Source organism: Lontra canadensis, unplaced genomic scaffold (genome assembly GCF_010015895.1).
Source record: "Lontra canadensis isolate GAN:19392208 unplaced genomic scaffold, GSC_riverotter_1.0 scaffold116, whole genome shotgun sequence".
Lineage (NCBI taxonomy): Eukaryota > Metazoa > Chordata > Mammalia > Carnivora > Mustelidae > Lontra > Lontra canadensis.
The window spans coordinates 2,795,896-2,814,350 of NW_022631110.1; the positions used below are offsets into that span (position 1 = coordinate 2,795,896).

The 18,455-nt window shown below is 40.0% G+C and overlaps 1 protein-coding gene across 1 annotated transcript in view; it reads left to right on the forward strand.

Moving 5' to 3' along the window:
- Positions 1–18,455, forward strand: part of PPEF1 (protein phosphatase with EF-hand domain 1) — a 99,730-nt gene that overhangs the window by 57,465 nt on the left and 23,810 nt on the right. The window contains exons 7-10 of the mRNA XM_032840829.1: positions 1,491–1,657; positions 4,745–4,781; positions 5,428–5,577; positions 9,309–9,440. Of these exons, the coding sequence (XP_032696720.1) occupies positions 1,491–1,657; positions 4,745–4,781; positions 5,428–5,577; positions 9,309–9,440 (486 nt within the window). The remainder of the gene's footprint in view (positions 1–1,490; positions 1,658–4,744; positions 4,782–5,427; positions 5,578–9,308; positions 9,441–18,455) is intronic.

The window sequence follows — 18,455 nt, forward strand, 5'->3', positions numbered from 1 at the left end:
GGATCTTAAAATTAGAAATAACATGGAGGTCATAATAAAATGCATCTTCTCATTTGTATGGTGTTGTATGGTTTTCATGCACTTTTATACACACAGCCTCATTCGAGTTTCAGAGTAGCCCTGTATGGTAAGTATGGAAGTTATCATCCCCATTTTACAGATGAGGGAACTATAACGCATAAAGATTAAAGAATTTACCCAAGAACACATGGGTAATAGTAGAGGTGGACTAGCCAATAAGTCTTCTTATTTCTGGTCTAGGACGCTGTACTGCTGCTTGCTTGCTTGTTCGTTTCCTGTTGTTACATTGAACATGTTACATTGCACGATGATTTGCGGAATCCCTGAGTTAACATATCGCAATCCATATTATATATTTTTAAACTAGTTCTTCTATATGGGTATGAATAACTTTAAATATATATAAATACTAGGACAGTGACTATAAGGTGGTAAGATTTTCTTTTGTAGTGTGAAATCTAAAAAAAGAGGAATCTGAAAATAGTTTGAAAAAGACTAATGTAACTAGAATATGTATTTTATTTCCTGAAGGTAATTTTTTGAAGGGGGACAGACATTTGGACATATGGGTACTTAAATTTTTCTCTTTGTGATGTATTTTTTCAACGTTCAGATTTATTTTACAGTGCAGTAGAAATGCATTTGACCATTTCCCACCAGGCATGGGTCTGTCATGTTTGTTTTGTCTTGGAGTTTCGTAGTACAGAAATAAATGAATCAATAGCTGCTATAAAGACCAGACCTCTGTCCTGATCCCAGTTCTTTTTTCCTACTAACACTGTGTTTAAAAGTATTATCTCATACTCAGGAGTGAGAATCAAAATATTTAACAACTAATGTGGCCCGGCCAGTGAGCGGTCATAGTATCTACCAGCTGTCAACACCTGGTGCAGTTGTATCAGAGTGCGCTGCTGATATGTCAGCCCTGCTCACAGTTGCGCCGGACCTTACACCGCCGGGTATTTTCATATCCATTCTCTTGTTTGATCTGGGGAGGGGGTGGATATAGTGTCATCTCCCTTTTGTACACTGAGGGATTCACAGCCCAAAGAAATTAAACAGAGGGCCTCTTAGAATGCAAGACTTCCAGCTCTTGGTCCAGTGTTCTTCCTTGGATGGAAGTTTCCCTCTTTTCCAGGGAGAAAGAAGAGATAAGGTTAGCCATTTTTGATAGGACAAAAATCAGCTCCTTTCAGAGAAAACTCAGAGTAGGTAGTGGGTAGAATAAGCAGTCACCATGTCCCCTGGAAGCTTCCTACCCCAAGCTAATGCTTCACTTCCAAAGTCCCTTCCAGGAGATGCCTGACCTAGAAGAGTGGAACTACATCAAGTTAGTGAGCAGATTTTTCCCAGTGGAGGAAGTGATTCTGCCTCTTTTCTCCATCTTCACAGGGAAGTTAAGTACAAAGCCTTATTTTAAAAGTACATTCTTGTAACTGCTTGTTTCCCCCCCTCTCCTCCTTCCACAGAATGGTCTCCCCTCAGGGAGCAACTCATATATTTTTAATGGTGATTTTGTAGATCGAGGAAAACATTCCATGGAGATCCTAATGATCCTGTTTGTGAGTTTTCTTGTCTACCCCAATGACCTGCACTTGAACAGAGGGAACCATGAAGATTTTATGATGAATCTGAGGTAACCTAGGTCTTTAGATTTTTCCTCTTTTGTTTCCCATACTGAAAAATACTGCCAGGTTTAGTTCCTAGCAGAGAGTTACAAGTGAGTGTAGAGAAGTAGGGCTGAGGAGAATCTCAAGGGAGACCCTCAAGTCTTACCTCAATTTACTACCTCAGTCTTCTACTGAGTGAGTATACTTTACTCTGAAGTCTTCTTCCCATATTTTCGTCTAGTTCAGTCCTTGCTTCTCCCTTCTGTTATGTTCTTTCTCTTCCTCCCATGCCTCCCATCATAGGCCAAATTTTTTCCTGGATGGATGTGTTAGGCCAGTTTTGGAGGTGTGGTAGTTTCTATGAGCAGGCTTAGATGAGATCACTCTGTTGATACACTTTTGGCTTGCCTCAGATGTTGTCTCAGAAACTAGTGCTGTGTTTTTCACTGATGTGTATATTTTTTATGACATGGTGATTGCTTCTGGCATAATTGTTCATAAACACATTTGAGAACAGCTGTAATGTAGCATTTCAACTATCTGACTCACTGGAGATTTGAGGAATAAAGATTGGTTAAATAGCTTACCAAATTTTGCTGGAAGACATAGACGGTGATAAATGTTCCCCTTTCCCTTCTTTCTTCTTCCTTCACCCCTCCTTTACCAGTTTGGTCTAGGGCAGTAGAAGGCATGACGTGTCTCATGCTTTTATTTCTAGGTTTTTGGGTGCCTTGATAAAAGCTCAGCAACTGATGAGTCTTGCCTTTGGGGCAGTTTCACCCCCTGGCTTTGAGTAGAGATTTTCAATTATAATGTTTCAAGTATGGAAAGACTTAGCTAAGACATAGCTAAGACTATGAAGAAAAAAGTCCCAGACTGTTCTCAGAGGTCCTTTATATGTAATGTAGCTCAAAAGGTTTATTTGGGCATGCCACTCATCCTTTCATTTATTCAGTTAGCCAATCATATTTATCTCATGTCTATGATGGTTAATGAAAGAGACATGGCCTCTGCCCTCACAGAGTTTACATCTAGCAGGGAAGACTTACATTGAACAGGTTTTTCAAGTGTGATAAGTTTGTAAAGTGGGGACCTAACTTGTCTGGGGGGTGATAGAAGGTTCTCCCGTAGAAGTATGGTATCAGCCTGAAACCTGAGGATGAACTAGGCAATTCAGAGATGAGGAATGATATTCCACACTGAGGGGACAACTTGGGTAGAATATGAGACAAGACTTTTTAGATTTGAAAGAACTTTAGGAGGGTAGGAGCACAGACTGAGGGACAGGATGGTCCCTAACAGGGCTGGAGACATAAGACATGGTTGGATCATGCAAAGGAATTTAGAACTTTTTTCTAAGGACAACAACAATAATCATAGAAGAGTATCATAAAATTTGTGTTGTAAATGCAGCAGGAAGAAATATTTGAATGTGGGAGGCCAATTAGGAGGTAGTTGAAGAGATAGATGATGGGTTCTCATGTAGACTAAGGTAGTAGGGATGGAGATACAAAGAAGTAGACAGATTCAAGAGGAGTTTAGGCAGTGATGGTTTAAAGTGTGGTAATGTGGGGCGCCTGGGTGGCTCAGTGGGTTAAGCCGCTGCCTTCGGCTCAGGTCATGATCTCAGGGTCCTGGGATCGAGTCCCGCATCGGGCTCTCTGCTCATCAGGGAGCCTGCTTCCCTCTCTCTCTGCCTGCCTCTCTGTCTACTTGTGATCTCTGTCTGTCAAATAAATAAATAAAATCTTTAAAAAAAAAAAAAAGAAAAAATAAAGTGTGGTAATGTGATATGGGGGACTTGAAAGAAGAGAGAATCAAGGATAACCTCCAGGTTTCCGGCTTAAGTGTGAGAGTACATTGGCATTGTTCACTGATATTGGGAACATGACAAGAAGAAAAGGTTGAGATGAGAATGAATGGTAAGTTCATTTTGGGGTAAGGTGATTTGAAGGGCTTTTTGATTAGGTAGTTGAATATTTGTGTCCAGAGCGCAGAAATGCAGTGTGGCCTGCAGCATTGTCTGGCAACATTGGCACATACATAGTACCCAGAGCCCTAGGCAAGGATGAGATTGCCAAGAGAGAGTGAAGGGAGAAGAGGGCCTAGGACAGAATCCGAAGGAATGCCACCATTCAAGGTGAGGCAGAGAAAAACTTGCAAAGGAGATGTAGAATACCCAGAAAGGTACAAGGAAAACCAAGAGGGTTTATTGTCACAGAATCCAAGAGAAGAAAAGTTTTCCAGAAGGATGATGTAGTCAACTATATTTAGTGCTTCAGAGAGGGCAAGAAACATGAAGACTGCAAGGTGTCCATTGGATTTAACAACATAGACACCTTTGGCGAGTGCAGGACTAAATTCATCTCGGGAAACACGAAGTTACACTGTAGAAGCCTGACATGACATGATTTGCATGGAAACCTGCAATAAATATGCTGTGTTCTGACTTCCCTTTCTTGGGTCTTAAGAATATATATGATTATCCTAAGGCAAGGGAAAGTCATTTTAAAAATTTCCATCATTGACGTTCCCTTCATGATTACTATTTAGGCATGAAAATTCCTGACTCTTTCTATTAAAATATTGAATACTATTACATGAACTATATCAGAGAGAGTGTAAAGGGCCAACTGTTGTCTTCTAGTCTTTTCTTTGTCTCTGTTCTGTCTCTCCCCCCAACCCCTCCACTTTCCTGCACCTTCATTCATTTACTCAAAGATTTAGGATGTCTGAGAAATTCTATCTAAATGAAAAGCATTCTCCCACACAGCTTCCCCCAGCTGCCACGGCACACTTCTCCGAGTACTCACAGCAGCTACACATCCTATACCTAGCACATATTTCTTAAGTTGCCTTGAAAATTGTTTCATGAAAGCTTATCTTCCTTCTCCATGCTATAAGCTCCTTCCAAGTAGGGATTATGTCATTGGCTGCTTTTGTTCTTTCCCATCATGCCTAGCAAAAACTTGGGTAAGTAATAGTTTCAACTAAACTCTGAGTTCTTCATACTTGTGATAATGAGATGTCAGTAGGTCCCCTTTTTGCATGATGTATGTAGGAGTTATCAACATTTAATCAGTTTTGAACACCATTGTTCTCTTTTTTTTCAGGTATGGCTTCACAAAAGAAATTTTGCATAAATATAAGGTAAGACTCATACTTTTTTTTTTTTTTTTTAATGCATTCTCTTTGCTGCTTTTCCATAGACCTACCAAAAAAGAGCCTTTGGGAAGGGTGATGGGTTTAAAAAAATAAATAAATAAAAGCACAGCAGGAAGCTCTGGCCAGGGTAGAGGCCTCATTTTCTTCCTGGACCAAACCAAGCTTTTTCATTGTGACTTTCATTGTTAGTTTCAGCACAGATACAAACATATTCTATTATTGTAAATGTACCCAGGATTTGTTTTATGGTAAACATGCAGATACAGAAATGATTATCACAAAGGAAGAGATTTGTACTCACTCTAAGTGAGTAAAGGAGTGGGCTCTGGATTGGTTAGTTTGCATATGAAAGACACTCATCTGCATATGAAAGGTAAATCATCTATGATTTCTAGGAATTAGCTACCTCTGGGAAGAGCAATCTCTCCTCTAGGGTCAGCAAGGAGCCAAGTTGTCAAAGTATCAAAAACATAGAATAAAAAACAAACAAAAGTAGGATAAAAAGACATGATTAATGCATGCTGGTGGGTTGGTGCCTCCATGACTCCTTTGTGTGGCATGAAAGCTGTTGCTTTTTGTGATAAACTTGAACTTACCAAAAAACAAAACTTACTCCAGTTCTTACCTACAGATACATGGAAAGAAAATCTTACAAATCTTAGAAGATGTCTATACCTGGCTCCCAATTGGTACAATCATTGACAATGAAATCCTGGTCATACATGGTGGGATATCAGAGTCCACAGACTTGAATTTGCTCCACCGTATAGAAAGACACAAAGTAAGAAAAAATGTTTACATAAATCTTGTCTCAGAGTTTTTATAAGGGGATGTACACCTCTTTGCATTTCTAATTTTGTATTCACTTACGTTTTAGTAGTTGTCATAACTCTGCAAAAATTAGTACAAATTTTAAGAAAATCTATGATTGCAAGATAAAGAACTGAATGGGTAACTTCTACATATGGCAAATGTATTTTTTTTAACTTCATGATGTAAGTGGAAAACGAGGAACTGTTGGCATTTCATATAGTTTCTAAAAGTGAAGAATCCTGATATTTTAAAATTAAAATTTCTGATTAATGTTGTAGTAAAATATATATAACATGAAATGAACCACTTTAATTAACCATTTTTAAGTGTAGAGCTCAGTGGCATTAAGTACATTCTCATTGTTGTGCCATCATCCCCACCATCCATCCCCAGAATTTTTCATCTTCCCAAACTGAAACTCTACCCATTAAGCAGCAGCTCTCCAATCTCCCCTCTTCCTAGCCCCTGCTGACCACCATTCTATCTTCTGTCTCTGAATTTGACTACTCGGGGTGTCTCATATAGATGGAGTCATAGAGCAATTTATTTCTGAATTGCTATGACTTCTCTTATCCTCCAAATGGCTCAGGGTATTTTGGGGGGAAATGTTTTAAACTGAGTAATCAGATTCAGTACAACAGAAACAGAGCAAGAACAGGTACAGAACCTCTAAGGGAAGAGGCTGGGTGTGGCCTGTAAAGCTCCCATACTTAGCAAAGGGCTCCGGCTGGGTCTTGCCGAGTGACTGGAATTATCTGGGTCCTTTACCAGAGCCCAGGCAAAGCCCGCAGACCAGGGGCATAGGATGTGCCCTGTGAGCATGAGGACCAATAGCAGCTCCAGAACCAGATGACCAGATACGGTCCTAGTGAGAAGCCTGAACCCTTACCCCTCCAGACTGAGAGTCAACTTCCAACCAATCCAGACAAGTAGAGTCTAGAGCTGGAATTTAATTTGGTATAGACAGAAGTGTGACCCTTCTTCACCTTGAGTTTCTGGAACCCTTATTACTTTATATACATATGAAAGATAGTATTATTGCTAACTTCTTCTCATCCTTTTAATATCAGCTTAAATGGACCCCCTCCTCTGGGAAGCCTTCCATGACCTCCGGACTACGTCAGGTCCGCTTCTATCTGCTCTCAAGCCCCTTGTACATATCCTTCGTAACAGTTACCAGAACTAAGTGTAGAATTGGGCTACTATTTTCTATCCTCCCTTGCTTCTCTCATTCACTGATATAACTCCAGCACCTAAGATGCAGTGAATACTTTTTGTTTTTTTACTTTTTTATAATCTATGTTTTTTAAAAAAAAATTAAATTAACATATAATATATTATTAGCACCAGGGGTATGGGTCTATGAATCGCCAGGTTTGTACTTCACAGCACTCACCATATCACATACCTTCCCCAGTGTTCATAACCCAAACACCCTCTCCCTACCGCCCCCCCCCCCGCTGCCCAGCAACCCTCAGTTTGTTTTGTGAGATTAAGAGTCTCTTATGGTTTGTCTCCCTCCCGATCCCATCTTGTTTCATTTATTCCTTTCCTACCCCCTAAACCCCCCACATTGCCTCTCAACTTCCTGATATCAGGGAGATCATATGTTAATTGTCTTTCTCTGATTGACTTATTTCGCTAAGCATAATACCCTCTAGTTCCATCCCTGTCGTCGCAAAGGCAAGATTTCATTTCTTTTGATGGTTGCATAGTATTCCATTATATATATATATATATCTATATATATATCACATCTTCTTTATCCATTCATCTGTTGTTGGACATCTAGTTTCTTTCCATAGTTTGGCTATTGTGGACATTGCTGCTATAAACATTCGGGTGAATGTGCCCCTTCGGATGATGTAGTGAATACTTAATCAGTGTTTGTTGGCTGTGTCCTAAGACATTTAAGACCAAAGCAGGGAAGACTGAAGACAAAACTGGATAGAAACTTCTTTACCACCCCTTTCCTGATTTTACATCCCTCCTCTCCAACCTCACCCAACCATGACCATATCTCCTGGCTTGTACCTGTTGTTCTGGTAATTGTTAATAGTGTCTCCCTTTATTCTCAGTACTCCAACTGCAGTAAATTTTAAGGTCACCCTGTTTTGAAGGCTTCTTTCTCATGGTATCAGCAAATAGTCAAACTAGTAAAACATTTCGATCAAGATAGCCAGTTTAACATAACGAGTGGACGTGATTCTAGGCAAGAGTGAGGGAACATGATGTTTTAGTCAGTCAGGTATTGTCAAGCACGCAGCAGGAGTGCCGTGCTCTACCACCACCCGCCATGCGACAACAGCACTCATCAGCCATGGCAGCCACTACAATTGATCTGATTGAAAACTTACCCTTTTCTGAAGGGAGCCTGAGCAGCCAGCCCTCTCTAGAGCTTTCTGAGCTATGAAGAACATGGCTTGGGGTGCCTGGGTGGCTCAGTTGGTTAAGCCTCTGACTCTTGGTCTCAGCTCAGGTCTCTATCTCAGGGTCATGAGTTCAAGCCCCGAGTTGGGTTCCATGCTGGTTGTGGAGCCTACTTAGGAAAAAAGAAAAAAAAAAAAAAGACCATGTCTCTGGAATGGCTGTTACTCTCTCTGCGGAGATCAAAGGGTGAGAGCCACCTTGACTTAGTAACGTTCATGAAGCTCTGACATCAGACAGCCCAAACCAGCTTTACATCCTACTTCTGCCATTTCCTGGCTGGGTGACTGGGTATGAAAGGTTTTGAAACCTCAGTTTCTGCCCCTGTGCATGGAAGCTAAAAATACCTACTATATTGAATTGTTAGGAGGATTAAATATAATTATTTAGGTGAAGAAAACAGCATAGAGTAAGCTCTGAACACAAAGCACTCTCCCTCCAACTCTCTCCTCTCTTTCCTGATACTTGGAACTGAGGGTTGAATTTTAGTCACCAAGACACCCCTTGGGGAGAAGTTTTTAGGCCAGGAGTTTTCCCAGGAAAACAAATTTTATCTCCTTTGGGGGTCATCATTCCACCCACTCATAAGCCTGGTTTTAAAGATAGAAATCGGACTTGTGTACTTCTTGTGTCCTCTACCCCTCCTAGAATGAGGTTGAATTGACAGCACATACTTATTGTGTTAAATATAATTGAACTGTAGCAAAAGTAGAAGGTTTAAGACTTTGGAACTCTACCAAATGAAATGCAAAAGTAGATTTTCAGGTCCAATTTTATACCTTTCCCATTTTCTCCACTTTCCCATCCCTTAGGACCCTCTAAGGGTAGGGATGACCACACTTCCTGGTTTATGCCGGCTGTTGTGGTATGGTTGGTAATGGCAGCAGGGAGTAGGGTTGGGGGAAACCTGATGACAACCACCTTCTAGGTTCATCAAAGGCCTTTTGTAAGGTGGGTAGGTCGGCGGGGCTGTCAGTGCAGAGGAACAGAGAAGGAAGATTCTATAAGATTGAGATTCTAGTTTAGAATTCTTTCAGCTCCCTGGCAGAGGGTAGGAGAAAGGATGGCTAGCAGCACTCCCAGGAGAAAATGGTGGCGTGGAACTTTAGGGAGGAGCTGGGCAAAGTATCCTGATCCTAAGTGGCCTGGAAAAACACACCACCTTCATCAGCTGAGGCACAGCAATAGAGACAGAGCGGCAATGGGCACTGGAGTTTCTGCCAGCAGCACGTGAAGCACAGGGTTTGGCTAAAGTGTGAATTTGTTTTGTAGATGAAATCTGTGCTGATGCCACCAATTTCCGTAGATGAAGACCATGATACTGACTTGAAGAAAACTAAGACAGGTGCAAATGTTACAAATGAATCCCCTTCCGAACAGTTACCAAAGCATGAATGGGAACAGGTAGGTATCAAAGTGTTCACCAAAGTGGCAGTGAAGATGCCGCATTGATGATGCTGTCCCTTAGATGCATAACAAGTGACTTACCTTTATAAGCAAACTCTTCTTTCTGAACTCATCACTATACTTTTAATAGTCTCATTGAGATAGACTTGCATTTAAAGTATATAATTCAGGGGCGCCTGGGTGGCTCAGTGGGTTAAAGCCTCTGCCTTCGGCTCAGGTCGTGATCTCAGGGTCCTGGGATCGAGCCCCGCATCGGGCTCTCCGCTCAGCAGGGAGCCTGCTTCCACCTCTCTCTGCCTGCCTCTCTGCCTACTTGTGATCTCTGCCTGTCAAATAAATAAATAAAAACCTTAAAAAAAAAAGTATATAATTCAGTGGTTTCGGTATATTTACAGTGTTGAGCAACTGTCATGACGATCTAACTTTAGAATGTTTTCATCACCCGAACAAGAAACTCCATACTTATTACTAGTCACTCCCCCTTCCCTCCCCAATCACCCCCTACCCCAGCCTTAGGCAACCGCGAATCTACTTTTGGTCTTTATAGATTTGCCTATTCTGGACATGCTATAGAAATGGACCCATACAATATGTCTGGCTTCTTGTACTCAGCCCGGTGTTTTGAGGTTCATCCATGTTGTACTTCGTTGTGTGGATATGCTACATTTTGTTTATTCATTCATGAGTGGGTAGACATTTGAGTTGTTTCTGCTTCTTGGCTATTATGAATAATGCTGCTATGAACACTGACATAAAAGTTTTTCTGTGGGCATAGGTTTTCATTTCTCTTTGGTATATACCTGAGAATGGAATTGCTCAGTCATAAGATAATTCTAAGTTGAACATTTTGAGAAACTTCCAAACTGTTCTCCCAAGGAGCTGCACCATTTTACATTTCCATTACCAATGTATGAAGGTTCCAATTTCTTCACATTCTCACTAAGAAATTGTCTCTCCCTTTTTTTTTTTTTAATGTATTTATTTTACAGAGAGAGATCACAAGTAGGCAGAGAGGCAGGCAGAGAGAGAGGAGGAAGCAGGCTTCCTGCTGAGCAGAGAGCCCGATGTGGGGCTCGATCCCAGTACCCTGGGATCATCACCTGAGCTGAAGGCAGAGGCTTTAACCCACTGAGCCACCCAGGCGTCCCTCTCCTTCTGATTATGGCTGTCCTAGTGGGTATGAGGTCGAATCTTATTATGGTTTTGATTTGTTGTGGTTTTGGTATTTCTCTAATGATGTTGAGCATCTTTTCGTGTGCTAATTGGCCATCTGTATATCTTGGGAGAAATATCTATTCAGATCCTTTGCTCATTTTAAAAATTGAGTTATCTTTTTATTATTGCATTGTAAGAGTTCTTCATATATTCTGGATATAAATTCCTTATCAGATTTATTATTTGCCAATATTCTTTCCTATTCTGTGGGCTATCTTTTCCTTCTCTTGATAGTATTATTTGCAGCACCAAAGTTTTTAATTTTGATGAAATCTAATATTTATTTTTTTTACTAGTGTTTTGGGGGTTCTATCTAAGAAACCTTTGCCTAACCCAAAGTCATGAGGATTTATCGCTATATTTTCTTCTAAGAATTTTATGGATTAAGCACTTACATTTGGGTAATCCATTTTGAGTTAATTTTTGCGTATGCTGGGAGGTAGGGGTCTAACTTTATTCTTTCACATGTAGATCTCCAGTTATTCCAATACCACTTATTCTCATTGAATTTTCTTGGCACTTTTATCAAAAATCAACAGACCATAAATATGAAGGTTTATTTCTAGACTCTTAATCAGCACTACACAGTTTTGAATACTGTAGCTTTGTAGAAAGTTTTGAAACTGGAAAATGTGAGTTCTTTGTTTTGTTATTCTTTTTTAAGATTGTTTTGACTGGGGGCACCTGGGTGGCTTAGTTGGTTGAGTGACTGCTTTCAGCTCAGGTCATGATCCTGGAGTCCAGATCGGGCCAGTGGCAGTGGGGCTCCCTGCTCAGCTGGGGTTCTGCTTCTCCCTCTGCCCTTCCCCTCTCATGCTCTCTCTTTCTGCCACTCTCTCTCTCTCAAATAAACAAATAAAATCTTCAAGGCAAAAAAAAAAAGATTGTTTTGACTGTTCTGGGTCCCTTGAATTTCCGTATGAATTTTAGGGTCATCTTGTCAATTTCTACCAAAAGACAGGTGGGATTTTGGTAGGAATTGCTTTGAATCTGTGTTCTTATTGCAATCTTAACAATATTATATACCCAATTCCATGAATGTGGAATGTCTTGCCATGTATTTAGATCTCTAATTTCAACAGTGTTTTTAATAATGTACACTGAGGCACTTGTTTTGCTCAAGTGATGTTATTGTAAAACAGAATTGTTTTTTAAATTACCTTTAGAAATACAGTTGACTTGTGTATACTGATCTCATGTTATGAACCTTGATAAGCCTGTTTATTCATCCTAATGATTTTTAGTGGTTCCTTGGGACTTTCTATATACATGAGCATGTTATCTGTGAATAGAGATAATTTTGCTTCTTCCTTTCCAAACTGGCTGCCTTTTATTTCTTTTTCTTCCTTAATAACCCTGTCTAGAACCTCCAGTACGGCGTTGAATAGAAGTGATGAGAGTAGATAGACATCCTTTTTTTTTATTCCTGATATTAGAGGAAGGCATTCAATCTTTCACCATTAAGTATATTAGCTGCCCTTCATCATGAGGAGGTTCCCTTCTGTGCCTACTTTGTTGAATGTTTTTATCATGGAAGAGTGTTGGATTTTGTCAAATGATTTTTTTGTATCTATTAAGATGATCTTATGGGGTTTACTGTTTACTCTATCAATATGACGTATTACATTGATTGATTTAAACCAACCTTACATTCTTGGGACAAATCCCACTTAGTCATGGTGTGTAATACATTTTATATGCTGCTCACTTCAGTTTGCTAATTTTTTAAAAGGATTTTACATCTATATTCATAAGGGTGTTCTGTAGTTTTCTTGTGATGTCTTTGGTATTAGCATAAGACTGGCCTCATAGGATGAGTTGGGAAGCATTAGGTCCTCTTCCACTTGTTGAAGGAGTTTATGAAGGACTGATAATTTTTCTTCAAATGTTTGGTAGAATTCATCAGTGAAACAATCTGAGCCTGGGCTTTTCTTTGTAGGAATTCTTAAAAATTATCAACTTAGTCTTCTTTCTTGCTATAGTTCTATTCGGATTTTTTATTTCTTCTTGAGTAGTTTGTATATTGGTAATCCTGATAGTTTCTCTTCCTTGGAATCTGTCCATTTCATCTAATTTATCTTGTTGTTTGTAATATATATACATTTAAATACACATAGAGTCTGTAATGCTGTCACCTCTTTCATTCCTAATTTTAGCCAGTTGAGTCTCTTTTTTTCCTTGGTCAGACTCACTAAGGTTTGTTAATTTTATTGATCTTTTCACAAAACCAATTTTTGGTTTTATTGACTTCCTTTATTATTTTCTATTCTCTCCGTCGTTTATTTCTACCCTAATCTTTATTATTTCCTTTTTTCTGTTTGCTTTAGATTTCGTTTGCTCTTCTTTTTCTAGTTTCCTAAGGTGAAAGGTAATGTCATTAATTTGAGATCACTTGCCTTTTGTAATGAAGCTATAAATTTCCCTGTAACTACTACCTTAGCTCCTTCCTGTAAGTTTTGCCATGTTTTGCTTTCATTTTCATCCATCTCTAAGTATTTTCTAATTTTTCTTGTGATTTCTTCTTTAACCCATACATTATTTAGCAGCATGTTATTTAGTTTCTGCACATTTGTGAATTTCTCATATTTCTTTCTCTTACTGCTTTGTACTTGAATTCAATTTTGGTTGGAGAACATACTTTATATGATTTAAATCCTTTGAAAACATAGTGATGCTTTTTTTAATGGATAGTGTATGGTCTATCTTGGAGAATGCTCCATGTGCTCTGGAGAAGAAAATGTATTTGATTCCTGTTAAGTGGAGTGCTATATATATAGATAGATATACAGATATATATATCTGTCTGTCTTTGAATATATTTATCTGTCTTTGAATATATTTATAATAGTTGCTTTGAAATCTTTGTCTGCTAAGTCAACACCTATTCCCCTCAAAGGAGATTTCTATTGCCTGCTTGTTTTTCCTTGTGTGTTTTTTTCTTTGCACGTCCTATAACTCTTGTTGAAAACTGGGCGTTTTAAGTAATATATTGTAGTAACTCTAGATAGTTATTCCCATGCTCCTCTGGGGCTTACTGTTGTTATTTGCGTTTTCACTCATTTGTTTAGTGCTTGACTTGACTAGGTCAGTGAAGTCTGTGACCGACCTCTCAGTGTGTATTCTCTGATGTCACTCTTCAGTGGGGTCGCCTGCAGCACGCACAGTTTCCCTCACAACCGGGGTGTGGGGGCCGGGGGAGTGGGCGTGCAGTCATTGTAGTTTTAGGTAGGCTCTCTTTTATGGTCTCTTTCCCTTATTTCCCTCTAAGCTTTGGTGCACCTGCCTCTATTTGTATCAGACGCAGCTGTGGGTCTTCACTAATTGCCGGCTAATTGTGCTATTGTTCTTAACAATGCCCCAGGGCTCAGGAATAGCTCCACAATCTGATCCTATTAAAGTCCGTCTCCTTAGCTGCCGGTGGTACAATCATTGTCGGAGGCTTTTTTCATCTGCCCCTTTCCCTGATTCTGTCGCTGAAACTTTGGTCTGGTCCACTCTTGCTACTAGTATCGTGGAACCATCAGCTTTCTTCTGATTGCTTACCTCTAAGAAGCCTCTATTTCTTGACTCTGTACTCTTATACCTTGACTGCTGAAAGTGTTGACTAAAATGTGATTTCTGTTGTAAAATATCTTCTAATCAGTGAGGAGAGAGAGAGAGGTGGGGAGATCGAGAGGGAGGGAGAAGAGGTAGGAAGAGAGAAACAGAATTCATCAATAGCTTGTGCATCCAAAGTATTTAAAAATAGAGAAGAACAAGAGACAACCTATAGCAAGTAGCAAAGGATACCCTGCCTTAGATTCTGAGATCCAAATTCCAAAGACTAAAGGTTAGAACAAGCACTTCTAGGATGGTGAATAAAAAGGATGATGCCAAAGAGATTGGAGTTTCACAAAAAAAAATTCTGGCCTCTGGAAGCCTAGATAAGTTAGAATTCTAGAGAGAACGGAGTCTTAAGAAAGGGGAAGGAGGAGACTGGGGATCATTATTCTGTAACAGAACTTCCCACCACCCCAATGATATAGACATGTAGGCATCTTGCCGACTCCATATACATCGCTGGATAAAATGGACCAGAATCTCATTCCCATTATTTTAATAATTTCACTTGTACCCTTACATTTTTTTCCTCTCAGTTGCTGGTACAAAGTGGGCATGCATACTTTAGTTAGCTAGAGTTGAAATTTCAGAGAAAATCAGATTTCATACTTTATTACTCCATAGCTATGAGCTATGTTATAATAAAGGTCATTGGCTCCTTATTTGTCCCCTACTCACAGAAGTGCATGATTCTTGGCAGAGTGCTATAATTTAAGTTTTATCTTATGTTCACTGATATGTGGGGCATCTACATACTCATAGCTATGTCACTATATAGAGACGAGCGTGATACCCTTCCTTTAGGACTGACTTGCAACAAGAAGACCAGAGAGGTTTAAAAAATAACTTTAATTATTTATTTCCTGAGTGACTCTTTTCTCTTAATTCACTCATTTAACAAGTATTTATTCAACACCTGCCCTGTTATAGACTTGGAGAATGTCAGTGACCAAAGGTCTGATACCTCCTGAAGCTTACATTCTAGGGGGAGGAGTTAAATAATAATATAACAAAAAGCAAGTCAATTATATAATATGTTAAGTGGGAAGTTCTACAGAAAAAAATTAAAACCAGAACAAGGTTGGGAGAATCAGGAGAACCGGAGGTGGAGGGCGGAGCTGTAATTTTAGATAGGGTGGTCGGCCTCCTCGCACAGGCTCCCGAGAGGGAAATGGCTTGTTTGTAGTCACGTGGCTAGTCACTGAACCACAGAGGAGGATGGATTCCTGGTCCGACTTTAACGCCCATGCACCTTTTCTGAAGGGAAATATGACTTCAGAGTGCTGGGGGGTCTCAAAAACAAAATGAACTGTGTCAGTGTCTGCTTATCCAGAGAGGCAATGAAACAAGGAGTAGGCATCTAAAGCAGTTTCGGTTTGGCTGGAAGGTTTGGGTTGAGCACAGCTTTTCAAACGACACGTCCCAAAGCTGGAAGGAGGACACATCACTGAGGGAAAATACAAAAGAAGAGTTACTTTGTAGCTTTAGTGTCTTAGAAATGAAGCATTTAGATACACCTTTTCGGAGCTATTAACTCTCCCCCAAGACATACTTTTGGGAACTGGATTATTCAGAGCTGCTGACAGCCCAGGGCACTTCTTGCTGAATTTAGTTTGGATTTAGGAGGTTTAAAGGCTGAGACACGAATAGATTTTTGTCGACCAGGACCTATAAGAACTGTCATTCAGTAAAAGTTTCCCAGTTTTTGGTCTGAAAATTTTCAGGAAAGGATGTTGTGAATAACTGTTCTTTCATGCACTTACCACTCACAAGGCCTTTGCATTTCAGAGGAGAGGATGTTGTTGGAAGGAAAGGGACTTGTCTCTGCAGAGGAATTTGTTTTCACCAACAAAGGATCTCAGGATCAAATCTGTATTATAGCTACAGTCTGGCTCAACAGAGTCAGGTGAATGAGTTCTAGACAGAAAAAAAATGCAAACTCATGGAATGGATAATTCTGAAGACATTCATCTCTATAAAACTCCTATCCCCTTTGACTTTGAGTCAAAGAAAAATGAATGTTTGCTATATCTTTCTCATTTCATTGATGAGCCAACTAAAGCTCAAATAGGTTCAATGATTTGCCCAACATGACACAGGGGACGCTTGAGGAACTAACTCTTTGGTCAGTGCTTATTCTAGTTTAATAGAGTCCGTCACATACGTTGAATTTATGTAAATTTCAACTACATGTATATGACAAAAAGGAGAAAAGTATGTAAAATTGTATTGTCATAAAGCTTATCTATCCCATTGTATACTATCACTTATATAAAATATTCTCACATCCATATTAGTGTATAAAATCATGTGTAGTGCACATTAAGGGTAATTAAAAAGATTTTCCAGGGATAATTTTGGCGATAAATGACGCATTTCATGCGAGAATTTAAAACTAAATCCCCTCTTTATAAAACACCATTCCTTGTGTTCCATGTCTCTGCCTTCCTTATACTGAAGGTCAAATCAGGACCCCCAAACATGAATTCATGGTGTAAGAGCCAGATATGCCAACGCAAGTGTTGGTTTTGTCATAAACACCACCAAGGTAAATGGGCTCCATTTTATTTATTTGTAGGGTAGGATTGTGCCAGTGTTGGAATTCAGTGGGGGAGAAAAGATTATGAATCTTCTTTAGGTGGTTTTAGCTCTCACTGCTGTCAGTCATCAAAAATTCCCCAAGTGTCTCGTTCATGCCTGATGGAGGGTTGCTACGGGCTCTGACCGGGTGCTTATTCCAAAGTTCTTCTACCAGCTCTGCGCTTCTCTCCACCTCACTGTCTTCTTCCTCACTTAATTCCAGCTCCCCTTCAATATCAGACCTATAAATGGGTGTACAGTCCCGTTTACTGGGACAACCATTTCTGGTTCTCTTGTTAAGACGTGACTTGCACTTGCCCGGGTAACTGCAGAACTTCAAATGCATGGTCCTTCAAGCCTGCAGAAGAAAAACAAGGAAAAGACAGACTTTTAGAATCATACTCTGTTAGAACTTTGAGATACTTTACAAGTCACCTGGCCCAAACCCCCACTTTTAAAGATCTGAAAACTAAGACTCTGAGAGTTTCCTTGAGGCTGCACAGCTTTAGTGACAAAGTTAGTTTTTCTCACTACTGCTTTAATGCCTGTAGGAATTTAGATAAAGAAACATTATACGTAGATCAGAACAATGAAAAATATTCTTAGAAACCTGGATCTTCAGTCTTGGGCATCATGTAGGCTGCGTTTTCCTCTTTCAGCCCCAAAAGGAAATGTTATGATAATGAAATACTTGTGGATTTAGGAGGACACATTGTGGAAACCAGTCAGTGGAACTGAGAATGTTTCTATCAACGGGACAAAAAGGGAAGGAGATGACTTAGGAAGTACTCTTGGATGAACACTTGTCTCTATTTGTGTTGGGAGAAAGTCTTCCTCACGCTATCTGCTCAACAGGACAAAAACCAGGGCCAAAGCCACAGCTGGGAGACCTACCTTACCTCTTTGAACATATTAAGAACCTCTAATGTGTGTTCTCTGTGGGGAACTGTTTTCTCCTGGGAACATGACAATGTAGCTCTTTTAAGAGAAAAGACCTTGAGGGGCACCTGCGTGGCTCAGTCATTTAAGTGTCTTCTTTCAGCTCAGGTAGGATCCCAGGGTCCTGGGATCGAGCCCCACACTGGGCTTCCTCTTCAGCGGGGAGCCTGTTTCTCCCTCTCCCTCTGCTGTTCTCCCCTGCTCCCCATTTGTGCTCTGTCACTCTCATTCTCTCTCAAATAAATAAATAAAAATTTTTTAAAAAGAGAAAGAGAAAAGACCTTGGTAGATTCAGCAATTGTGAAATGACCATGATAAGATTTTTAAAGACGGGCGCCTGGGTGGCTCAGTGGGTTAAGGCCTCTGCCTTCGGTTCAGGTCATGATCTCAGGGATTAAGTCCTGCATTGGGCTCTCTGCTCAGCAGTGAGCCTGCTTCCCCCTCTCTCTGTCTACTTGTGATCTCTTTCTCTGTCAAATAAATAAATAAACTCTTTAAAAAAAAAGATTTCTGAAGACAGACCAAAAACAGCAAGGGCTGACTCTTTGTGATTATGAAGTATGGCTGCACTGGTCATTGGTAATGAGTGGACAGGGATTGCGGTGACTGTGGGCATTACAGGTATTGTGGAAAAGATTCATGGAGGAGATGAGTCCGCACCAAGTTTGAAGGAGGAAC